This window comes from Staurois parvus, unplaced genomic scaffold (genome assembly GCF_062004578.1).
Source record: "Staurois parvus isolate SC_StPar_1 unplaced genomic scaffold, SC_StPar_1.0 ptg000704l, whole genome shotgun sequence".
Lineage (NCBI taxonomy): Eukaryota > Metazoa > Chordata > Amphibia > Anura > Ranidae > Staurois > Staurois parvus.
The window spans coordinates 4,416,262-4,442,971 of NW_028318500.1; the positions used below are offsets into that span (position 1 = coordinate 4,416,262).

Sequence of the window (26,710 nt, forward strand, 5' to 3'; positions counted from 1 at the left end):
CGCACCCGACGGTGCAAAAGCTGAACGTCCTCCTGTCCAAGTTGCTGGTGCTGCAGTCCCTCCCTTTCCAACTGGTGGACTCAGCACCTTTCCGAGAAATGATGGCTTGTGCCGCGCCGCGGTGGAGAGTGTCAAGCCGTCATTTCTTTGCCCAAAAGGCAGTGCCAGCCCTGCATTCACATGTAGAAGAGATGGTGGGCCAGTCTTTGAGCATGTCGGTCTCTGCCAAAGTGCACGGCAGCGCCGACGTGTGGAGCTGTAACTACGGTCAGGGACAGTACATGTCATTTACGGCCCACTGGGTGAACGTGGTGCCGGCACAGCCGCACCAGCAACTTGGACAGGTCACGACGCTTTTGCCTCCACGTTTGCACGTCCTTGGTCCAGCAAGCATGTCCGCCTCTACCACCTCTTTTTCCGCCGTGTCCTCAGCCGCCACCCCCGTGCCAAGTCCCATTACCCGACCGGCATATCACATGTGCAGGGCGCAACGGTGTCACGCTGTGCTGCACCTGGTATGCCTTGGCGAACGTAGTCACACAGGGGAGGAACTGCTGAGTGTAATGAACAGAGAAATCGACAGATGGCTGTCTCCGCGCAAACTAAAAATCGGAACCATGTTGACTGACAACGGAAAGAACATGGTGTCTGCTCTGCGTCAAGGAAGGTTGTGCCATGCGCCATGCATGGCTCACGTGTTCAATCTGGTTGTCAAGCGGTTCCTAAAATCCACCATCCCACTGCAAGACATCCTTAAAATGTCACGTAAACTGTGCATGCATTTCAGCCATTCCTACACCGCAAAGAACACCCTCATTGAGCTGCAGCGGCAGAACGGAATTCCACAGCATCGCCTGATCTGCGACGTTGCAACAAGGTGGAATTCAACCCTACACATGTTAGACCGCCTTTACGAGCAGCGAAAGGCCATCACCGATTTCCTGATGTTACAAGCGGATAAAGGTACTCCCCTGTGTAACTTAGATGTCAGCCATTGGCAGCTCATGCGTGACACCTGCCGCTTGCTCAGGCCCTTTGAGGAGGCCACGCTATTCGTGAGTCGGCAGGACTATGGGATGAACGACGTCATTCCTCTGTTGCACGTCCTGGAACAAATGCTGTTAACAATGGCTGGTCAGGGTGCGGTAGACGTGGCGCACAGATCTCAACGCCACATGACCCCTGTGGGGGCAGGACAGGAAGAAGAGGAGGAGGTAGAGGAGGACATTTGTGCTCAGGAATTATTGAGTGAAATGGGTGGTTTTTCCACTCAGCGGACAGGAGTGGAGGAGCAGGAGCATCTGGTAGAGGAGGAGGAGGAGGAGACAGAGGACCCAGACGCACCGTGGCAGTATGCTGTGGAGATGGAGGCAGGGAGTCCCTCGCATTCCTTGGCACAAATGGCCCATAGCATGCTCGGTTGCTTGCGTAGCGACAGCCGAATAATAACCATCAGACAGAGGGATGACTTTTGGCTGTCCACCTTGTTGGACCCTCGCTACCGGTCCAAAATGGTGGCCTTTTTCACACCTGCTGAGAGGGAGGCCAAAATTACGTACTATAAAAACCACCTATGTAGTCAGTTGGTCTCTGCCTTTGTGCGCCAACGTCCATCCTCAGACACTGTGGGCCCTGTGCGCTCGCGTTCCGCTGGCATGGCAGCAGGGGAGGGGTGGGGTGGTAGGAGCAGTGGCAGCTCCACCAGCAGTGGCTGCCTCAGTCTGCAGTCGATGATGAGTAGCTTTCTTCACCAGCGCAGTGAGGAAACTACTAACCAGCCGCAGCAGCAGCAGCAGCATCAGGTGGACCTGGAGCAGGAGCTCAAACAACAGGCTTGGGCCTACTTGGACAGCACCCTGCCAACCGAGGTAGACAATCCCCTTGACTACTGGGCAACGAAACTTGACCTTTGGCCCCAACTAGCTGAATTTGCCCTTGAAAGGCTGTCATGCCCGGCCAGTAGCGTGGCATCGGAGCGCGTGTTTAGTGCGGCAGGAGGTATTGTAACTCCGCGGAGGACACGACTGTCCACCCAAAGTGTGGAGAGACTCACGTTTGTGAAAATGAATCAGGCGTGGATTAGTCTGGATTTCAAACCACCAGTTCCTGACACAACTGACTAAATCCGCCATGAATCATGCCTCAAACATGTGCCACTTTCAGGTCTCCTCACACTGCTGGTGTGTTTAACTTTTTGACATAGGGTGCTGGCAGATTACGGGCCTCCTATAGCTGCTGCCAGGCCCCTAATCTGCCATAGGCCCCTATATACCGCCTCCTCATGCTGCTGCTAGGTCCAGAGTCTCTCATGGGTCCCTGTACGGCCTCCCATTGCTGCTGTCTCCATCGCCACACTCTGCTGCCATGTGCCACTTTCAGGTCTCTTCACACTGCTGGTGTGTTAAATTTTTTGACATAGGGTGCAGGCAGATTACGGGCCTCACATAGCTGCTGCCAGGCCCCTAATCTGCCATGGGCCCCTATATACCGCCTCCTCATGCTGCTGCCAAGTCCAGAGTCTCTCATGGGTCCCTGTACGGCCTCCCATTGCTGCTGTCTCCATCGCCACACTCTGCTGCCATGTGCCACTTTCAGGTCTCTTCACACTGCTGGTGTGTTAAATTTTTTGACATAGGGTGCAGGCAGATTACGGGCCTCACATAGCTGCTGCCAGGCCCCTAATCTGCCATGGGCCCCTATATACCGCCTCCTCATGCTGCTGCCAAGTCCAGAGTCTGTCATGGGTCCCTGTACGGCCTCCCATTGCTGCTGTCTCCATCGCCACACTCTGCTGCCATGTGCCACTTTCAGGTCTCTTCACACTGCTGGTGTGTTAAATTTTTTGACATAGGGTGCAGGCAGATTACGGGCCTCACATAGCTGCTGCCAGGCCCCTAATCTGCCATGGGCCCCTATATACCGCCTCCTCATGCTGCTGCCAAGTCTAGAGTCTCTCATGGGTCCCTGTACGGCCTCCCATTGCTGCTGTCTCCATCGCCACACTCTGCCATGTGCCACTTTCAGGTCTCTTCACACTGCTGGTGTGTTTAATTTTTTGACATAGGGTGCAGGCAGATTACGGGCCTCACATAGCTGCTGCCAGGCCCCTAATCTGCCATGGGCCCCTATATACCGCCTCCTCATGCTGCTGCCAAGTCCAGAGTCTCTCATGGGTCCCTGTACGGCCTCCCATTGCTGCTGTCTCCATCGCCACACTCTGCTGCCATGTGCCACTTTCAGGTCTCTTCACACTGCTGGTGTGTTAAATTTTTTGACATAGGGTGCAGGCAGATTACGGGCCTCACATAGCTGCTGCCAGGCCCCTAATCTGCCATGGGCCCCTATATACCGCCTCCTCATGCTGCTGCCAAGTCCAGAGTCTCTCATGGGTCCCTGTACGGCCTCCCATTGCTGCTGTCTCCATCGCCACACTCTGCTGCCATGTGCCATTTTCAGGTCTCTTCACACTGCTGGTGTGTTAAATTTTTTGACATAGGGTGCAGGCAGATTACGGGCCTCACATAGCTGCTGCCAGGCCCCTAATCTGCCATGGGCCCCTATATACCGCCTCCTCATGCTGCTGCCAAGTCTAGAGTCTCTCATGGGTCCCTGTACGGCCTCCCATTGCTGCTGTCTCCATCGCCACACTCTGCCATGTGCCACATTCAGGTCTCTTCACACTGCTGGTGTGTTTAATTTTTTGACATAGGGTGCAGGCAGATTACGGGCCTCACATAGCTGCTGCCAGGCCCCTAATCTGCCATGGGCCCCTATATACCGCCTCCTCATGCTGCTGCCAAGTCCAGAGTCTCTCATGGGTCCCTGTACGGCCTCCCATTGCTGCTGTCTCCATCGCCACACTCTGCTGCCATGTGCCACTTTCAGGTCTCTTCACACTGCTGGTGTGTTAAATTTTTTGACATAGGGTGCAGGCAGATTACGGGCCTCACATAGCTGCTGCCAGGCCCCTAATCTGCCATGGGCCCCTATATACCGCCTCCTCATGCTGCTGCCAAGTCCAGAGTCTGTCATGGGTCCCTGTACGGCCTCCCATTGCTGCTGTCTCCATCGCCACACTCTGCTGCCATGTGCCACTTTCAGGTCTCTTCACACTGCTGGTGTGTTAAATTTTTTGACATAGGGTGCAGGCAGATTACGGGCCTCACATAGCTGCTGCCAGGCCCCTAATCTGCCATGGGCCCCTATATACCGCCTCCTCATGCTGCTGCCAAGTCCAGAGTCTCTCATGGGTCCCTGTACGGCCTCCCATTGCTGCTGTCTCCATCGCCACACTCTGCTGCCATGTGCCACTTTCAGGTCTCTTCACACTGCTGGTGTGTTAAATTTTTTGACATAGGGTGCAGGCAGATTACGGGCCTCACATAGCTGCTGCCAGGCCCCTAATCTGCCATGGGCCCCTATATACCGCCTCCTCATGCTGCTGCCAAGTCCAGAGTCTGTCATGGGTCCCTGTACGGCCTCCCATTGCTGCTGTCTCCATCGCCACACTCTGCTGCCATGTGCCACTTTCAGGTCTCTTCACACTGCTGGTGTGTTAAATTTTTTGACATAGGGTGCAGGCAGATTACGGGCCTCACATAGCTGCTGCCAGGCCCCTAATCTGCCATGGGCCCCTATATACCGCCTCCTCATGCTGCTGCCAAGTCTAGAGTCTCTCATGGGTCCCTGTACGGCCTCCCATTGCTGCTGTCTCCATCGCCACACTCTGCCATGTGCCACTTTCAGGTCTCTTCACACTGCTGGTGTGTTTAATTTTTTGACATAGGGTGCAGGCAGATTACGGGCCTCACATAGCTGCTGCCAGGCCCCTAATCTGCCATGGGCCCCTATATACCGCCTCCTCATGCTGCTGCCAAGTCCAGAGTCTCTCATGGGTCCCTGTACGGCCTCCCATTGCTGCTGTCTCCATCGCCACACTCTGCTGCCATGTGCCACTTTCAGGTCTCTTCACACTGCTGGTGTGTTAAATTTTTTGACATAGGGTGCAGGCAGATTACGGGCCTCACATAGCTGCTGCCAGGCCCCTAATCTGCCATGGGCCCCTATATACCGCCTCCTCATGCTGCTGCCAAGTCTAGAGTCTGTCATGGGTCCCTGTACGGCCTCCCATTGCTGCTGTCTCCATCGCCACACTCTGCCATGTGCCACTTTCAGGTCTCTTCACACTGCTGGTGTGTTTAATTTTTTGACATAGGGTGCAGGCAGATTACGGGCCTCACATAGCTGCTGCCAGGCCCCTAATCTGCCATGGGCCCCTATATACCGCCTCCTCATGCTGCTGCCAAGTCTAGAGTCTGTCATGGGTCCCTGTACGGCCTCCCATTGCTGCTGTCTCCATCGCCACACTCTGCTGCCATGTGCCACTTTCAGGTCTCTTCACACTGCTGGTGTGTTAAATTTTTTGACATAGGGTGCAGGCAGATTACGGGCCTCACATAGCTGCTGCCAGGCCCCTAATCTGCCATGGGCCCCTATATACCGCCTCCTCATGCTGCTGCCAAGTCCAGAGTCTCTCATGGGTCCCTGTACGGCCTCCCATTGCTGCTGTCTCCATCGCCACACTCTGCTGCCATGTGCCACTTTCAGGTCTCTTCACACTGCTGGTGTGTTAAATTTTTTGACATAGGGTGCAGGCAGATTACGGGCCTCACATAGCTGCTGCCAGGCCCCTAATCTGCCATGGGCCCCTATATACCGCCTCCTCATGCTGCTGCCAAGTCCAGAGTCTCTCATGGGTCCCTGTACGGCCTCCCATTGCTGCTGTCTCCATCGCCACACTCTGCTGCCATGTGCCACTTTCAGGTCTCTTCACACTGCTGGTGTGTTAAATTTTTTGACATAGGGTGCTGGCAGATTACGGGCCTCCCATTGCTGCTGCCAGACATGTAATCTGCCATGGGCCCCCGTACCGACTCCTCATGCTGTGACGTTGCAACAAGGTGTAATTCAACCCTACATATGTTAGACCGCCTTTACGAACAGCTAAAGGCCATCACAGATTTCCTGATGTTAAAAGCGGATAAAGGTACTCCCTGTGTAACTTAGATGTCAGCCATTGTCAGCTCATGTGTGACACCTGCGCTTGCTCAGGCCCTTTGAGGAGGCCACGCTATTCGTGAGTCGGCAGGACTATGGGATGAATGAGGTCAAATCGGCCATGGGCCCCCGTACCGCCTGTTCACGCTGATGCTGGTCCCACAGTGTGACCTGGGTCCCTGTACGGCCTCCCATTGCTTCCACTCTGCCATGTGCCACTTTGAAATCTCCTCACACTCCTGCGGTTGTCCATTTTGTCATAGGTTGCTGGCAGATTACAGGCCTTCCATAGGTGCCACCAAGCCCCATATCGGCCATGGGCCCCCGTACCGCCTGGTCACGCTGCTGCTGGGCCCACAGTGTGACCTGGGTCCCTGTACCGCCTCCCATTGCTCCCACTCTGCCATGTGCCACTTTCAGGTCTCCTCACGCTCCTGCTGGTTTCCATTTTGTCATAGGTTGCTGTATGGCCTCCCATTGCTGCTGCCTCCACCGCCACACTGTGGCTCCAAACACTGGTTTTGGCCCCGTGACTGGCCAAAGGAGTGAAGTGTGCAGTGATTCTAAGATCGACGGCACTCATCTGCATGTCATACTGACAGACAGTATTATTTCTCTTCCCCAGCAGACTCCAAGGGCATTTAAATTAAAGGTACAGTGTTCTGCACTAATATTAAGTCTCTCTGAAGCCTAGAAACACCCTTTTTTAAGTTAAATTCACAGCGAATTTATTCGACTCGAATCGAATATTGTCCACGAATTCGCCGAATCAGTCGAATCGAATTTTTCATTTCTTCGCTCATCTCTATTCACAACCCCAGCATAAGTGGAGGACTCAACCCTGAGTTGAAATGTCAGCCCTCCTGACCTCTGGGGGTTTGTAATATTGTACAAAGAATGTGCATTTTTTTATACGTTTATGTTGTAGGACACACACAAACTAATCTTCAAAAGAAGAAAATAAGAAAAACGGAAGCTTTTTTTTTTTCTTTTTGTTGGTTCTTTCAACATAATTCTTTGTGCTGAAAAAGAAAGTAAGAGGGGGACAAAGAAAGAGAAGACAGAGTGAGAAAGAGAGAGTTTTCATTGCATGGATGGATCAGTTGTGCTCATAGGATTTTCCAAGAAGTTTAATTCACTTTCTGTTGCTAGTATGAGTGATTAGACTTCAGTATGTAGAGAAAACAGTAGGCGGGGATGAGCAGGGGAGGGAGGAGGAACACAGGAAAAAAACATTAATCGCAGAGATGTACAGTTAGTGAAAGTAAGAAAAGCACTAGGCTGCTAGGAAGGAAAAAAGCAAGGTCAGAGTGAACAATTTAAGGAAGCATTGAAGGAAAGGTAGACCCAGATAACCATTAAAGGCATTAATATATAGGCAAATAGGAAAAAAAGAAGATAGCTGACTGAATAAAGGTTCAAGTCAAGCCATATCAGTAGAGGGCTAAGGATCAGAAGTTCTAACAGAATAAGAGCATTAATAAGCATTTCAAGGACTCTGAATTTTGGCACAATGACAGTATCCCGTGGTTGGCTGTCCTTGATTATTCTCTTGCTGTTCATACTTGCTGGAATCATTATTGCCTTGGCACTAGTAATGAGATGGGAGAAGCGTAGCTGTGATCACGGCGGCTTCTTACATGGAGCTGTGGCTGCTGACTCCGAGATCTGCTCAGACATAGGCAGGTGAGTGACATCTCTATTATTTGTTCTTTTACTGGCAGTATGATATTTCTGCACATTTTTGGTGGAGAGAAAGAAACCGCATGTAAAAGGTTTTGCAAAAATGAATGACATAGAATGAAATTGATGTAGTAAAGGGGGTCCTTGGATAGTGCTAAGCACTTGAAAACAGTCACATTCCAATCTTTAGAAGATCATGAATGACTGGCATTAAAAGACAAACTGGCTGCATAGAGCGTTGTTCTGCCTTGACTGATCACTGTATGTAATGTTCAACAATGCATCCCAAAGTCAGAATGAAGGGATAACATGTAAATTGCTCAATGCACTGGATGTACTGGAAGAAACGTACATATTTTGTACTTACAAAATGGGTTTAAATTTTGTGTCAATACAGAAAATCAAAACCATTGCAATAAACAATTTTCGCAGGATTTTCAGGATTAGAGAATAGATTCTTTCAGGTTTTTATTTCTTTCAATGCTGGCAGCTGTCATCTTCTCCCTGGGCTACTTCCATGTGCTGGGTTTTCGTACTCTTGATTGGTTGATTGGCCGGTGGAGGGATGATGTCATCCCCCACAAGCGCATGACAGTCAGTCATTTCGGCACAGCTGAAGTGTCTGGAATGCACACTGAGCTGCATATGCACAGCTCAGTGTACATTCAATAGAAGATTTCGAGCAGGCGGGAAATTGTGTGTTAGGGCAAAAGAAACCTAGAATGTCTCCTCTGCAATAAAGAGCTGTCTGCTTACAGTTTTTTACAAGTTACGGTAGGTTTAGTTTTGCTTTAAATAAGCATCCACATTGATCATCATCCTGCTTTCTCATATTGCCAGCAGGCTCCCAATGTTTGACAGCTTTATGCAACATGGTAGGGCCTGACTGGCTCACATTTATTATCCTCAATCTCCAAATGATTTTTATTGAGGACATATCTAAATTGTGTTTTTGATATCAGTATTAACCCCATGCAGTACTTTTATTAGTAGACACTGTTGCATCTTTTGAATTAGTTGTTTTACCTAGTTCAGTTCAGATTTCCTTACCAATACAGTGCCCAACTTGGAATGAAGGCAGCATCTTTTACTTCCTGTCTCTGGTCAGGTGATATATCACTTGACAAGGGGGCAGAAAGAAAACCAGTCCACCTTCACTCCCCAGTGGGCCTTGTACCAAGGAGGGTGTTCATTCTCTGTGGGCACCCCCTCTTCATGCTCTCTTCCACCCACAGTAGGTTGCTGTCCTTCCACCAGCAGAATCCTCCCACCAGCAGCTATTGTGAGGGCGCAACTTGTCACATGGTCCCTCCCCGCCACACCACGTGAAAACACTGCACCGGGGCAGCTGAAAGTTTCTTACAACCCCCTTCTCCCCCATCGTAGTCCTGGGGACACTGACAGGAATATAAAGCATGACAGAAGCTCTACCCCTGGACAGAATACACTGAAAAAAAGACAAATACTAAAAAGAACATTTTACTGACATTGCTTGACTTTTTTCCAGGACATCAATGATCCCTTTGGACAACTTTTATTCATAAAGTAACGCTTTAAGTGATAAGAGCTAAACTTTGCAATTTAAACACTTTCTGTATATCACCTAATTTGCAGCACATTCAGTTCATTCAGTTACCAGTAAGGTAACTATGAAATAAAGGTTAAGATTAAAAAGGTTTTATGCAATTAAGCCCCATTTAGGCCCCTTATGGCTTAGGTTTTCACCCTTAGGTTTTGACCCAGGGCCCACTAACTTTTTTTTGGCAATAGAAAATACTTCTCTACTTTCACTTTACATTACAGAGAATGCAGAAGATAAAGTGGGATGCATTTTTCTTGGCTTTCAAATAGACCTGTGCAGGAAGAATTGTGAACACCAGTAGACTGATTGCAGAACAAGACTTCTAGAAAAATAAAAGAAGTCACTCTTTGGCATCTAGATTGATTCAATGCACTGTTTTTAATACTCTTCTAAGGAATTAATAATGAGTCACATCTTCCAGACTTCTGGCTATTATTTTGTTAATTAATCGCTGTTTAAACTATATAATCTGTTATTCTATGAAGGGATTTAAAAACACAACATGTTAGTTGTTCCTAAGTATTGGTCTGCAAAACAGGGGGAAAATGGTTAAAGAAAACTAAACTTTATGATAAACCATATTTTTACTACTGAAGCCATTATGTACTTAGTGTTTCTGTGCTCTTAAAAATATAAAAACTTACATTTCACTGTGCAGCCACATTTATGTAACTGGCTTACTTCTTTCCCTAAACAAGAATGAAAGCCAAGTTAGAGGAATCCCCTATAAATGTGTATAATTTATTATTGAGATACTTTCTAAGATACAGTACAGACAAAGGTGCTGATTTTCTTATTACAACATTGGGGATGCTCAGGTGCACATAGGTTGACCCACCCACTCCGCCAACCAACTTGAAAGTTGCTAGAGCAAACAATATGATATCCTTTCCTATTATATATTTTTTTTAACGTTCTTTGATACCTCTGGTTTAAATACAGTGCCATGCTGTATTTCCAGTTTTTGCACAGTCTTCAATGCTTCACTGTCGGTTTGATGGCTGGTCACCACTCCAGGTACACAGAGCAGGGCAGAATGTTAACCCATCAGCCAAGCCAAGAGCAGCTCTCCCAGGGTATTCTTTGAGCTTGGCTAGCTGTCTTATGCCATTTCCAGGTATTGTGTATTAGGAGCTGCTATTTTTGCTCCAGATACACAGAACAGATCAGCTTTCAAACTGACATCTGTAACCTGCAGATAACATGGAGAGGGATATTTGTGGGGCACACTTACAATTTTTTTTTGCATATCCCCTAGTGGTTTCTCTCCTCTTACTGTACAAATGTATCCTCATGTGAACTGAAGTCTAAAATTTTATTAGTTAATTTAATACTGACAATGGTCCAAATCTGCAACAAAGTATGCTAAATTCCTTACAGTTCACTTTCAAGACAATGTATGTTCTTTTCAGTTATTTTTTCGGTATGCTGTACATGCAAAATAGATAAGAATGATGCAAATAATCTTATCAATGTATGCCCATCTTTTATTTTTTTAATTATGTTTATTTAGCAATCTAATAATTATATTTAACTAATTACTCATTTTTAATAATTTTGAAAAATTGTAATGTTTTAGTTATTCATCTTTTATGTTGGCCACTGCATCACTACTATGACCTGAGTATTAAAGTGTATGGAAACCCTCCATCAACTTTAGCATATTTGACATAATGCCTCAATGTATACAGTTTTCTGAGCAAATCATTTTTTGTGAATCTATTGCAAAGTTTCTTGTCAAGTTAATGTATGTGCTACTTCAATTTGCCATTGCCTTGCCTAAAAGGTTTATCAGACCAACAGCCAAATGAACAGCAGGATGACAACACTGCTGCTAATTGCAAGGCTGATTGCTGTCAGCCTTTAACAGAAAGTGCTGTTACTGGCAGGGTCCCCAGCTGTGAAACATTGCAACAGATTCACAAAAAAAATGATGTGCTTAACCAAACCATACACAGTGAGGTAATATGCCAAACGTATTGAAAGAACTGTTTAAAAAATCAGTGCAAAGTCCCTTTCCTTGTCCTTACCTGCTACTGCCTACGCAATCACTTATTCTTCTGCCAGTCATGAACTTTACATTAGTTTACAACTGGTAAATTAAATCTCAAGTGTAATAGAGAGAGATGTTCTAGTTCTGACATGGTTCGTTGGTTCATATCAACATGGTTATTGTATTTTCTTTTCTTCTGGTTTTGATTTTTCTTGGCTGGTTAGCGACCCAGCCTCCTATTCTGGACAAGGGACCTTCCTATTATGCAGTTTCTCCTATGCTCATTTACCCTAGGTTCACATCTGTGTGGGTGGTGCCGCTGCGGATCCGCATGAAAATCCGTGCAGCCGCAACACCCGCACAGAGAAATGCGGACCCGCGGGTGGGTGCCATTAGTTCTAATGGCACACCACCAGCACTGGAAAACGCAACCGTACTGGGAACTGAGGTTACCGTGCGGGCTGCGTTTTTGGAAGAAATGCAGGGACTTCTTTCCCTGCGTGTCACGGGCACGGGAGTCCATTCAAGTGAATGGGCTCTGGTGCCCACGCAAAACGCGGCCCGCACGGCCGTATATATATGTGAACCAGCGGTGAGAGACAGGCGTTAAACAGTATTGTACATAAACAAGCATACTTAACGTAACTGTCTGCAACTGGAAATTTTTCATTGTTCCCTATTCGCTTGAACTGTTGTAACATTTTAAGCGCCTGTCCTACTTGGTGCCTGTCCTGTATTTTTTGTTCTATATTTTGTTTTGTAAAAACTTATACAATAAAAATCAGCTCAGAGGATATTACTTACTTTTAGTAAGATGTTAACCTTGTATTACTGTGTCCTTCTTTAGATGAAATCTTCCTTCGCCAATGCAAATAAATAAGATAATATAGTGTCAATTAGCTCTATTAACCCCCCCCCGCTGTACTTTAAGATTATGGCAGCAGGGGTTGGAGGGGGCATCAGAGGAGAAAGATTTAATCTAAAGGAGGACACAGCAGCACAAGGGACACATCCTACTGAAGGTAAGTAGCGTCCCTTGTGCTGATTTATATTTTTTTTTTAGCTACACTTAGGGTTTGACTTTTTTAAAGCCAGCAAGATGCTATATTATTGAGGTTCAGATTTATTTATTGAAGTTCAGATCAGACTGAGGTTCTAAATATCTGTGCAAACTACAACTGTGGGTAAGTAATTTGCTAATAGCTGTAATATTACCCTTGACTCATGCTCATGCTATTATGTTAGGAAAACATTTGCAATAAAAAAAATCCACTTTAGCTGAGAAGGAGTTCAAAAACACGAAGGCTTAAAGTGATACCAAACCCAGGACCCTGCATTCACTATATCTGGTCTCCCACAGTACACAGAACATGGAAATGCAATTATTTTAACAAATGTAAACTGCTATATACCTTTTCTCATCAGCAGTTAGAGCAGTCTTGTGACTTCTATCAGTGTCCAGCTGAGCACTGGTTAAAGCTTGTTGGAGGAGTTTTCATTCTCCTCTCACTGCCCTATGAGATTGCATAACCCTTGACCCTCTGTCTGTACGGTGCTGATTGGCCCTGTGCTGATCACATGCACCCTCCCAAGAAAACAAAAATACTCTCTAACTGTACACACTAAACTGAGCATGTTTAGAGTGTCCCCAAGGCTGTGTTCTGAAATGGGGAACGTGGAAGATGGGGAGGATTAGAGAAGACAGGCTCAAACATACTTTTTACACAATGTAGTGGATTAACCACTTATGTTTCACAGTGAGTATAACAAGCATGCTTTACTGCATATACAGACTGATTTTACTGTTGTGGGTTTAGTAACACAATAGCAGAAAATGCCTTTGAGTAAATGAATTACGGATGCAGTATGAAAAGAGTTAACAAACACAGTGGTCATGACTTCCTGTTACATCGCATGGAAATCAGCTATAATGTTTATTTATCTTGCTGTTAGGACCACAGGAATAGTAATCATTTTGGTATATTACCACACCAAACTACAGCCAACATTGACTCCTCAGCACTTCAGTTGCTGAGGAGTTCAGTTCACTTCACTTCAGCATCATAAATTATGTTTAATGCTAGGATAAAACCAGTGTAAAAAAAAAACTATTCCAGAAAACCTGGACAGAGAAGGCATCAGGAAAATTTCTGATGGCAGTTTTTCTTTGCCAGCAGACAATGTAGCCCAATTTTATTCTACTGCTCAGAGCTATGCAGGGGGTGGATGCTGCTTTCAATAAATCAAGTCAGGTTGAGGTCCAGACTATCCACAGACTCATTTCAGGTCGCAGTTTCTATTAGATACTAATAATTATTGAATATCTTTTGCAGTCTAAAAGCCTGATTGCTGAAGGTTAAAGAGCCAGAATTTACTGCTCTTTGCTTGTGACCTCAGTTGCTCTGAGGTCCTATGGCACTCCACTGTTTGCTGGAGTGGTGAGGGTTACACTGATCTCCACTGCCTATACACATTATACTGGTGGCTATCCAGTTTATAATTTGGGGGTCGTATCTGCTGGCCTTTCCTCTGAGCAGTGGTGGATCAGAAGAGGTTTCCAGTTTAAGGATAGATGCACGTATTGTGCTTTCTATAATTTGGGGGTCACAGCTGCCAGTGAATGTGATTATGATGGGTGGAGGTACACATGGTGATCATCACTTTGAATGCAGAAAAGAGGAATGACATTTTGTCACTTATACATGTGGATGTGGGGACATTTTGATGTTATCAATTTTGGTTTACATTTTGGTTATTACCTTTTGCACTATATTGATAGAAGTGCTGCATTTTATGATTATATGGGATTTTTATTTGGTAATTTGAGTAGCTGCTGCACGGGATTTGCACAGTAAGAATGTGCTGTGTTTTGGGTGTTTGTTGTATAATTTTACACTGCTGCACCATGAATAAATTTGATTTCATTAGTTCTAGAAGAGTGAATATTGAGGACATATTTCACGTACCAGATACCAATTGCCAGACAGGTGATTTAGAGCAGGGCTTTAAACATTTGGAACAATGTTTTAAAAAAACAACTGTCCAATTGATGAGATCTTGTGACATTGGAGAAGCACCTCAATGAGGGCTTGGTCCCACGTATTTAAGATGGGACTTCTGAATGATGGGCTATTGGATGCAGAATCTGATGAGGAATGGTATTAATTTTTGTGGTCAGGAACTTTTCAATTTGCTTATTACGAAGAAAAAAACAAAACACATTTTATTGGAAACACAAATTAAAAACATTAAGGATAAATTACTTCCATTTGGTTAGCTGGAGGAGATTGCTATATACTTCAACAATTATGGGAACAATTGAATAATAGAGATATGGAAATTCTGGAGGCATAAATTAAGATGTTTTTACCTGATTTTAATAAGAATGTATATAAAAGGCAAATTAGGAAATTAACACCAAAAAGGAAGAAAATGATTTCACCAAATTTAAAGTAGATGGTGTTGAAATGATAACCAGACTCAGGGCTGACAAGGAGTGGGGTGGCCCTTTAAGAAAAATATTGTATATTATAATGTTAAAGAAGTATATGGAACTATGCCTCCTTGGCCGAACACTGTAATAACACCCATTCACCAGCCTGCACATATTCCCCTTGGTTTCTTTGGAACACAGAGGAGTTTGAAAGGGGGAGAAACAGATAACAAATGACCCTTACGCATGCGAAATAAGAGGAGGGGTGCATGGAGTGAATGCAGGTTCATAAAAAGAGGAAGCTTTTAGGACACGGGATTTAAAATTTGAGTGATGTTATTCAGGAGAGGGATTCATTAAAGTGTTACTAAACCCATGACCCTGGCCTGCATTCACTATATCTGGTCTCCTACAGTACACAGAACATAGAGATGCAATTATTTTAGTAAATATAAACAGCTAAATACCTTTCTCATTAGCAGTGTATAGCAGTCTCAGTGAGTATAACAAGCATGCTTTACTGCATATACAGACTGATTTCACTGATGTGGGTTTAGTAACACTTTAAAATCAGTGGTTGACCACAACTCTAGCTCATTCTGGATCTATGTTAAATTTTTGTGACACATGGCGTCTCCAACGCCCGACGGACTCTAAATACACGTTTCATTCACACCCACATGATTCTTTCTTGCGCATTGATTACTTCTTATGTTCACCATCTCTCCTTCCCTTGCTAAGCAAAACAGGGATATTGGATATGGCCATCTCCGATCATTGTCTAATTTTGATGCCGCTGTCTGGGTTGAAAGCTCCGAGACCTACCAGCTCCTGGCGCTTTCCCACCTATCTATCTAATAATGAGGATTTCAAACATCATCTTTACACGGATTGGGTAGACTTTGCAGCTACAAATTGAGCTCATTTAACCAACCATAATTTGTTCTGGGAAGCTGGAAAAGCATTCCTCAGAGGGCGCATAATATCCTATATCACACAATTTAATAAACGATCTCAACTTCAATACCACCAGGCCAGTGAATCTCTCCGTCAAGCTCATATCGCGCTCTCCCTTAATTGCACTCCAGCTAACAAACTGACCTGGCAATCTGCTAAACGTGCCTGGGATTACTGGGCTGAACTGCAGGAGGCAGCCAAACTAGCTTACTCCATCTTGAAATTTCATAGATATGGCAACAAGGCAGGCAAATTACTGGCATGGCTTTCTGCTGCCCCCCGCACTTCTACTTACATTTCGTCTCCCTCTGGAAAACGTCTTACAACACCCTCTGAAATTAACGCTCTTCTTACTTCCTATTACACCTCCATATACTCAGAGGATCCGATTGATTCCAAGGCCGCTAAAGACTCATTAGCCAATGTATGACTGCTCAAGCTTACGCAAACCCAGCTAGACACTCTTCATGCTCCAATTATCCTAGATGACATTTGCTCCATAATTATGATATTAGCTTCTGCTAAAGCTCCAGGTCCTGACGGCTTCAGTGCTGAATTCTATAAGCTAACCGCTGACTTTATCCCAGACACTCTGCATCATGTTTACAAGGCAATGTGGGCTGATGGCCCTTATCTTCCGTCTGGCTCCCAGGCACATATAAAACACATTGCCAAAAGAGGAAAGAACCCACTATCACCAGGGTCTTACAGACCTATCTCTTTGATCAACGTGGAAGCCAAAATACTTTCTAAAATCATATCCGCTAGGTTGGCCTAATTACTCCCTACCATACTGCATTCAGCTCAATCTGGCTTTGTGCCTGGCTGCTCGGTGACGCTTAACATCTGCAAAGTCCTAATGGTTCTCAAATACGCCAAAACCCGCCCAGCGCATGAAATAGTGATGAAATCCCTAGATGCCAAAAAGGCTTTTGACAACATTAGCTTTTCCTGGCTCTGTATGTTCATGCGGAATTTTGGTATTTCGGGTTCCATTCTCAACTTCCTACAAAAAGTGCATGCCTCACCCACAGCTAGATTTGTCACCCCAGAGTTTATGTCCCCAGACATCCCTCTAACCAAAGGTACAAGTCAAGGATGCCCACTTTCCCCCTTTCTTTTTAACATTGCTTTAGAACCTATATCCAGGCTACTTAATTCCAACGCGGGGGTTAGTGGTATCACTATTGGCGACCTTACTATTTGTTCAGTCCTATTTGCTGATGACATACTATTGTTCTCCTCAGATCCATCCTCAGATTTTAAATTACTTCAAAACTTGTTTGCGACTTTCCGCAGCTTCTCAGGCCTGTAAATCCATTTTGACAAGAGTTAAGTACTGCCTTTGAGCCCTACTGCCTCGGCTCGCTGGCTCACATCTTCTCCATTCTGTAAAGCTAAACACTATTACCTATTTAGGAATACACATAGGCAGTGAACAATCATCACTTTAAAATTTTAATTACCCTCCCCTAATTAATAAGATTGTACTGGAGTTGGAAGCTTGGTCAACTCTTTCTCTTTCACTCTTTGGGAGATGTCATCTCTTCAAAATGATCTCATTTGCCAGACTGCTGTACCCTTTACAAACACTCTCCATTTTGTTAAAGCACTCTGATGTACAGAAATTACACAGGACCTTACAGGCCTTCCTATGAGAATGAAAAAAAACACATTTTGTATTACAAAAGCTATGTCTCCCCAAGAGTGAAGGTGGAGCAGGTTTGCCTAATATTAGTATACCAAAATCAAAAATAGAAAAAGCGCCACACTATATCCCAATAAAATTATGTGATAGCAGCAAAACCCAACCAAAAATTAATATTTATGGCAAAATAAACAATATGTAATAAAGGCATGCGCTAAATAAAATATATATCCATATTATTAAATGTCCATGATCACTCTGTGCAACATAATTAAATATCCATAATTAATTTGTGAAAAATAAATATATATATATATATCTCCTCTGTGAATTCATAAATTTGTGAATAATCCACCACCAGATAAATTATATGGACTCGCCAGAGCTATATGCTGCTCAGATTATAGAACAGCAATAGCGCTTTTGCTCTGGGAGCGATGGGTAAACGGTATCCAGGTGATAGTTGTAATAACTTTCCAATCACATCCAGGTAAATACTAATGGTAATCCGATTATAAAAATAATCAATACTCTACAGCCACAGATCTCAAGATGTATCTCTTCATTAACTCCGTATCTCCATCATGGTAAAGATTTTGACCCCTTTTTAAATATAGGCACCACATTGGCCTTACGCCAATCCAGTGGTACTATGCCAGTCATTAAAGAGTCCCTAAAAATTAGAAACAGTGGCTTTAAAATGACAGAGCTCAATTCTTTAAGGACCCGTGGGTGTATGCCATCTGGTCCAGGTGCTTTATTCACCTTTATTCTGAATAACTATGCAGTTTAAGATGGAGGGGCTCAGCTATAAAAAAAGGATTAGAGGAACTGAATTTATTCTCTTTTGAGAAGAGGAGATTAAGGAGGAATATGATCAACATGTATAAACACATCAGTGGTTCATATAGTGAACTCTTTGTAGAGTTATTCACCCTGAGGTCATTACAGATGGACAAGGGGGCACTATTTAAGTCTGGAAGAAAAGAAATTTAATCTTCAAACAAGGAAAGGTTTCTTCACAGTAAGAGCTGTGAAAATGTGGAATAGACTCCCTGAAGAGTTGGTTCTGGCCAGCTCAGTGGATTGCTTTTAAAAAGGCCTGGATTCTTTCTTGGATACACAAAATATAACCGATTACTAACATTTACAGGTAAAGTTGATCCAGGGAATATCTGATTGTCTCTCAAGGGATCAGGAAGGAGTTTTTTCCCAGGCAGGAGCAAATTGGATCAAACTTTGCTGGGTTTTTGCCTTCCTCTGGATCAACTGTGGGTGTAGGATTATAACTTTTTTTATGGTTGAACAGGATGGACTTTTGTCTTTTTTCAGCCAGACTAACTATGTAACTATAGTTACATAGTCTGGCTGAAAAAAGACAAAGGTCCATCCTGTTCAACCATAGAAAAAAAAAGAAAAGTTATATGCATATTCCAGATGAGGTCCTACTAATGATTTGTACAGGGGTAAAATGATATATCTCTCTCTGGAGTCTATACCTCTTTAGAAACCGCAGCTTGGCATTGCATGCCATTATTAAGCTTGTGATCTACCAGAACTCCCAGATCCTTCTCCACCATTGATTCCCCCAGTTGTACTCCCCCTAGTATATATGATGCATGTATATTCTTAGCTCCCAACTGCATAACCTTACATTTATCAACATTAAACCTCATTTGCCACATAGTTGCCCAATTAAACAGGGCATTAAGGTCGGCTTGTAAATTGGAGTCATCCTGTAAGGACATTATTCACTACACAGCTTGGTGTTATCTGCAAAGACTGAAATGGTATTTTTAATCCCAGACCCTATATTGTTTAGAAATATATTAAAAAGTAAGGGTCCCAACACTGAACCTTGGGGTACACCACTGACAACCCTAGACCATTCAGAGTATGAATCATTAACCACTACTCTCTGAATAGGATCTATTAGCCAGTTTTCTATCCATATACATACAGATTTTTCCAAGCCTGTAGACTTACACATTAGCTTGTGTGTGGGGAACTGTGTCAAACGCTTTTGCAAAATCCAATTATACCACGTCCACTGCCACCCCTCTGTCTAATGTTTTGCCTACCTCCTCATAAAAAGAAATCAGATTTGTTTGACAACTTCTGTCTTTCATGAATCCATGCTGTCTGTTCCTTAAAATATTTTTTTCCAGCAAGAACCCATCTATGTGGTCTTTTATTAAAGTCTCCAGTATCTTTCCAACTATAGAAGTTAAACTAACAGGTCTATAATTATTTGGTAAAGATTTTGACCCCTTTTAAATACAGGCGCCTTACGCCAATCTAGTGGTACTATGCCAGTCATTAAAGAGTCCCTAAAAATTAGAAACAATGGCTTTGAAATGACAGAGCTCAATTCTTTAAGGACCCGTGGGTGTATGCCATCCAGTCAAGGTACTTTATTCACCTTTATTCTGTCTAAATATTTATGGATCATATCAATTGTGAGCCAATGTGGGTCATCTGGACCTGTGTCAATACCATGCCCATTATGGACAAGAGCTCCCCCATGCTCCTTTGTATACACAGAGCTAAAGAAGGTACAGTTGCAAGAAAAAGTATGTGAACCCCTTGGGATTACGTGGAGTTTTGCATGAATTGGGCATAAAATGTGCTTTGAACGTCATCTAAGTCACAACAATAGAAGAACATAGTCTGCTGAGCATAATACTACACAAACATTAGATGTTGCCATGGTTTAATTGCACATAACATGTAAACATTCACAGTGCAGGGAGGAAAAAGTATGTGAGGCCCTAGCTTAATGACTTCTCCCAGAGCTAATTGGAGCCAGGAGTGAGCCAACCTTGACTCCAATCAGTGTGATGATATTGGATGTGTTGCTGACAGCTGTCCTGCCCTTAAAAAACACACACCTGTTTTGGGTTTACTGGTTTCAAGAAGCACTGTCTGATGTGAACCATGCCTCACAGAAAAGAGCTCTCAGAAGACCTACGATCAAGAATTGTTGACTTGCATGAAGCTGGAAAGGGTTACAAAAGTATCTCCAGAAGCCTTGATGTTCATGTGTCCACGGTAAGACAGACTGTCTACAAATGGAGAAAGTTTAGCACTGTTGCTACTCTCCCTAGGCGTGGTCGTTCTGTAAAATTGACTGCAAGAGCACAGCGCAGAATGCTGCATGAGGTAAAGAAGAATCCCAGAGTGTCAGCTAAAGACCTACAGAAATCTCTGGCACATGCTAACATTTTTGTTGACACATCTACAATAAGGAAAACATTAAACAAGAATGGAGTACATGGGAGGACACCACGGAGGAAGCCATTGCTGTCCAAAAAGAATATTGCAGCACGTTTGAAGTTTGCAAAAGAGCACCTGGATGTTCCACAGCACTACTGGCAAAATATACTGTGGACAGATGAAACCAAGATTGAGTTGTTTGGAAAGAACACACAACACTATGTGTGAAGAAAAAAAGGCACAGCACACCAACATCAAAACCTCATCCCCACTGTAAAACATGGCGGAGGGAGCATCATGGTTTGGGGCTGCTTTGCTGCCTCAGAGCCTGGATGGATTGTTGTCATTGATGGGAAAATGAATTCCAGAGTTTATCAAGACATTTTGCAGGAAAACGTACGACCATCTGTCCGCCAACTGAAGCTCCGCAGAGGATGGGTGATGCAACAGAACAATGACCCAAAGCATACAAGTAATTCAACAAAACAATGGCTGCAACAGCACAGAATACGCCTTCTGGAGTGGCCCAGTCAGAGTCCTGACCTCAACCCGATTGAAATGCTGTGGCATGACCTTAAGAGAGCGATTCACACCAGACATCCCAAGACTATTGCTACACTGAAACAGTTTTGTGAAGAGGAGTGGTCCAAAATTACTCCAGATCGTTGTGCAGGTCTGATCTGCAACTACAGGAAACGTTTGGTTGAGGTTATTGCTGCCAAAGGAGGGTCAACCAGTTATTAAGTCCAAAGGTTCACATACTTTTTCCTCCCTTCCTCCCTGCACTGTAAATGTTTACATGTTATGTGCAATTAAACCATGGCAACATCTAATGTTTGTGTAGTATTATGTTCAGAAGACTGTGTTATTCTATTGTTGTGACTTAGATGACGTTCAGAGCACATTTTATGCCCAATTCATGCAAAACTCCACGTAATCCCAAGGGGTTCACATACTTTTTCTTGCAACTGTATTTAATAAATTTGCTTTCTCTTTGTCCTCACTCTAGATTATTTTGTAAAGGACCCACATGCTCAGACCTGACCTTTTTATATTAATATATTTGAAGACTTTTTGGGGGTTTGTCCTGCTATCGTTTGCAATCTGTTGTTCATCTTCAATTTTTGCTGCCTTTATTTCCTTTTTGCATATTCTGTTATATTCTTGGTAATGTTTAAACAATGATAGCGTTCCTTCATTTTTATATTTAATAAAAGCTCTTTTCTTATTATCTATAGCTTTTTTTAACTTTGGCCGTAAGCCACATAGGTTTGACTTTTAGCAATTTAAACTTGTTACCCATGGGAATATATTTTGCAATGTGTTCACATACAGTCTCTTTGAAGAACTCCCATTTCTGTGTTGTGTTCATCAAAGCCAATATTCCCTCCCAGTCTAAGTCTTGGAGAGCAGCTCTCAGCCTTGGAAAATTAGCTCTCTTAAAATTGAGCATTTTTATTTTTCCTATATGTACGTGCTGTTTACAGCTATGAATAAATGAAATCATGTTATGGTCACTGCTACCCAAATGTTCTTTTATATGGACATTCGTAATAAGCTCTACATAATTTGAGATTACCAAGTCCAGCAGAGCATCATTCCTAGTTGGGGCCTCTATGAACTGTACCATAAATTGTCCTGTAGTAAGTTTATAAATTTTTGCCCTTTAACTGTTCCTGCAGTACCATTACTCCAGTCAATTTCCGGGTAGTTAAAATCCCCCGTTATTATTACTGTCCCAGCCCTTGCAGCCCTTTCGATCTGTGCAAGGAGCTGAGTCTCCACCTCCTCATTAACACTGGGAAGCCTATAACATACCCAATGATTACCTTTGTAGTACGCACCCCCATGTGCAGTTCCATCCTTAATGCTTCAGCTTCATCACACTCTCCATCAACTAGGTCCTCTTTCACACTCACTGTGAGATCACTTCTTACATAGAGACAGACATTACCACCTTTCCTTTTTACCCTGTCTCTCCAAAAGAGAACATAGCCAGGAATATTAATGGCCCAGTCATGTGAAGAATAAAGCCACGATTCAGCAATACCAATTAAATCATAGTTCTGTTCATACACCAAAGCTTCCAATTCACCTATTTTGCTTGGCAGACTTCTGGCATTGGTGAACAAACACTTTAACTCATTGACACTTTGTTTACACGTATTTTGCATATTTTTTATTTTCTTACAAATGGTACCAATTCCAATGGTTGTTTGTAACATGGGAACCTTCTTATCATCTGCCATAGCCCTCCCACCATCTTTCCCCATTCCACCCACCAATAAGAAATGACCCCTGTCTGATCTGTCTACCCTAATATAATCTAATTCTCCCTCCCCCTCGATCCTAGTCTAAATATTCCTCCAGCCTCCCCATAAACCTCTCCCCCAGCACAGCAGACCCCCTTCCATTTAGGTGCAAACAAACTTTAGCATATAGGTTGCACCCCAATGAAAAGTCAACCCAGTGCTTTAAAAACTCAAATCCTTCCCTCTTACACAAGGTCTTTAGCCATGCATTTAGTTCTCTATTCTCTCCCTGTCTTTCCAGAGTTTTACATGGCACAGGTAATATTTCAGAGAATATCACCTTGGAGGACCTTCCCTTCAACTTGCAGCCTAGTTCTTTAAATTGATTCTTAAGGAGCCTCCACCTTCCATGTATTCTGTCATTGGCTCCATGCCCAGCCCCTCCCAGTAATTTATCAACCCGGTCCACCACATGCCGAACTCTGGCACCAAGAAGACAGCAAACCATTCGGTTGAGGCAATCCTGGTGACAAATTATTCTAACAGTCATTCTGATTATAGAATCCCCTACTACCACCAACTGTCTAGGCCTTCCTGCACTACCCTCACCACCCCTCCCAGATGGTCTGCCCTCCCGGCTGTTAGAGATAGCAGTGACATCCAGGGCTGCCACCCCTGAGCTTGCCACCCCCACTATGTAACTATGTAACAGTAAGAAAGCTGTTCATGAATGGAAAGCCATTCATGGCAGGTTATTTACATTGTTATAATGTGATTGCTATGACCAATCATAGCAATTGCATGATATCCAGATACCGGTTACAGTGACCTGCTGTGTCCAGTGAACAGAGCGGTCACAGGACGGGGCGTGCTGCGTGCTGCTAAACCGAGGCAAGCACAATCACGTACATAGACGTGATTGAGACTGCATATGCCACCTTGGCGCAGTAAATGTACTGTGTTGCAAGTGGTTAATAAGGTTGAAAAGAAAAGATATTGTAGCACTACCCCCTTAGGAGTTGCAAGGATTTTGAATCCCCCTATAGCCCTGCACCACACACATTTTCATGGAGGCTTGCATCCAGGATTCACTGATCGGCCCTTAAGCTTTGTTTTTGTAAATTTATTAGGGACATTTGAATTGGGATAGGGTTAGGAGTGTACGGGATGCCCAATGAAACCGGTGAACAGGACAACTTCCTGGAACTATTTACAAGCGTCCACTGCAACACAGTCTCTGTTGGAGAGCTAGCCAGCATCTCCTAATGTACCGCTCCAGACCCTAGATAAACTCCTCTTCCTTTACCAAGCTGTCTGGAGGTATCCCTGAGCAGGGGCTCCAGTGTCTGTCATTTTAAGAAATAAGACAGTCCTGGGAGGTGGCTAATCTTTTTTCCCCACCAGACTGCTCCTTCCCCTATCTGGCCCACGGGGTGCAGGCTTACTCACTCAGTCCTTCTCCTGTGTGGCTGGTGGGTTGGTGGCTCCTACCAGGCCTTCTAGTTGGGCAACTCCTTCCCTACTGCACTGGTGGTCCTCGTCTTCTTCCTTCCAAGCTTCACTGCCAGCCAGTGGCCACAATGAAATCATCTCCTTTGGTGCACAACCTCAACTCAGGGGCCGTGTTGTCAAGTCAGTTCCTGGCTCTGGTGCCTACTGAACTTTGCAGGGAAAGCACAGCAAAGCCCAACAACATCCTTTTGGTTGTATTGTAGTCACAGTTTCCTAGCAAATCCTTGCCATTAGGTCTGATCAGGAGCATATATTACTTCACTGCACTGTCCATGAAACCTATTTGGCCTGTTCACTACCATGACTGCTGTTGTCTCCAGACCACCACTCACCCCCAACCCAAGCCAGCTTCTAAATTCACTTCTTAGGTATAGGCTAAACCATTCACTCCATAGGAATAAAGGGGAGACTCAGTCTGGCTTTGTCTTTTCATGGGCAGTCTCCATGGAGACCAAACAGCACTGTTACTGTTATGCAATTGTTGACTTTTTTCATCACAAGTTGTCAGGTAAGCCTTCATCTACAACCACAGAAAACAGTGACATATGAATGAAGATGTTAGTTCACCTTTACAGAAAAAACTTAAAGGTGAACTAACACTGTACACCCCCCCCCCACCCCACGATGTACATACCTCTGGTTATACTAGGAGCTGTCAGTGCCCACACAGCTAGTCCAATGGTCCAGGGATTTGAAGTCCCTGCTCTTCTCTAGAGCTATTTACTATGAAGGCAGTGAGCAATTGGAATCTCTCTGGTCCTTCTCAGAAGAGCTGCACTGAGAAGAAAGAGAAGAGCAGGGATTTCAAATCATCTATAGAAAGAAAGAAAGAGAGAAGGTGCCTCTAAGTGTAGACTTTAAAATACAATTTAATGCACACAAATATAGGCAACTTGGCTCCTTGGCAGAGCAGATGCCGTTATCTTTTGAATTACAGAGATGGCTTCCTGAAAATTCAATTAGACTTTTATCTCTAAAGTGGTCGTTTTGAATACATCTAGCCAGGAAGATGGTACGGCTTAACAAAGCAGTGCACCTGTGACAAGACCTCCAATGCGCAAGCTCAGGAAACTTGTTGCAAACAACTACGACTGGTGACGGCATCACTCCTACGTTGCGCTTCGCACATGCTCCAATCCTCACTTCCGAGGCTCTTGCATCTTGCCAGCCAAACCTGGAATGCTGATAATGAGTCTGACACTATGAACAGCTGTGACAGTATAATCTCTCTCTTGTGATTACCTCCCTTTGATGGACTATGATGTGCCATTCCCTGTCTACTGTCTTGTAAGTTGCCTATATTTGTTTGAATTAAATTATATTTTAAAGCCTACACTTAGAGGCACCTTCTACATCAGGGGTGTCAAACTGGTGGCCCTCAAGCTGTTGCGAAACTACAAATTCCATCATGCCTCTACCTTTGGGAGTCATGCTTGTAACTGTCAATCTTGCAATGCCTCATGGGACTTGTAGTTTGGCAACAGCTGGAGGGCCGCCAGTTTGACACCTGTGTTCTACATGCTCTACCTGGAATCAGCTTCAGATCCAGACAAGGCAGCCACAAGTCAATGGACTTTTAACCTGCAATATAAAGGACAATATTAGCAGTTTTACCTACCTACCCGTTACCATGACATGATTGTCACTTAAGTGACTGTTTAATAGCTTGTGTCTCTTATGCAGCCATGATTACATGTATATTATCATTTACCTAGCTGCTTTTTTTTTAATTCTATATGTTGTATTTTTTTTTTACTCATCATATTGTTATTCAGTATTGTTTAGTTTTCCAGCTAATTCAACAGTTCGGTATAACATTTACAGATCAGTATTTGTGCCTTCCTATTTTTTAATATTTCAAATAATTTGACAGCGCAGCATTGTTGAAGGTAAGTACAATGGGGACCAGTGGAGGGAGGTGGGGAGGGTGTATTGTGTGTGTGTGTGTATTCCCCTTTAATTTTTTTTTCTGTAAAGGGGAACTAACACTTGCAGCATCCTTTTGACTAATGGGCTGTAATTGACAGCATAGCTTCACCATATCTGTGCTGTACCAGAAACATGATGGCAGTGCCCAACTGGTGAATAAATGGGTCTCAGTGGTCCGAGTGAAACAGAGTTTTTATTCACCGATTATGCAGTAGTGATTTTTTATAAGCTGTACAGTCTGCATATGAACACAGTTTCTGTGAGCATTGGCAAAAGATAGGGATTCTCTAAGATTGTATCTGTCTATTAAATATGCACAGAAACTCAGAGTGAAATCTTCAATCTGGTTGCATAGTTTGGTAACATAGTGGTAAGCAGGGGTGAACTGACCATTTGGAAACTCGGGCGCTGCCCGAGTGCCCGGGGTCAGTAGGGGGCCTCATGAGAT

The 26,710-nt window shown here is 44.2% G+C and overlaps 1 protein-coding gene across 2 annotated transcripts in view; it reads left to right on the plus strand.

Moving 5' to 3' along the window:
• Positions 1 to 7,305: 7,305 nt before the first annotated feature.
• The window catches only part of GGT5 (gamma-glutamyltransferase 5), a 126,366-nt gene continuing 106,961 nt past the window's right edge, over positions 7,306 to 26,710 (plus strand). For both annotated transcript variants that reach the window (XM_089653221.1, XM_089653222.1), the window contains exon 1: positions 7,306 to 7,743. In XM_089653221.1, the coding sequence (XP_089509347.1) occupies positions 7,571 to 7,743 (173 nt within the window). In that variant the 5' untranslated portion in view covers positions 7,306 to 7,570. The remainder of the gene's footprint in view (positions 7,744 to 26,710) is intronic.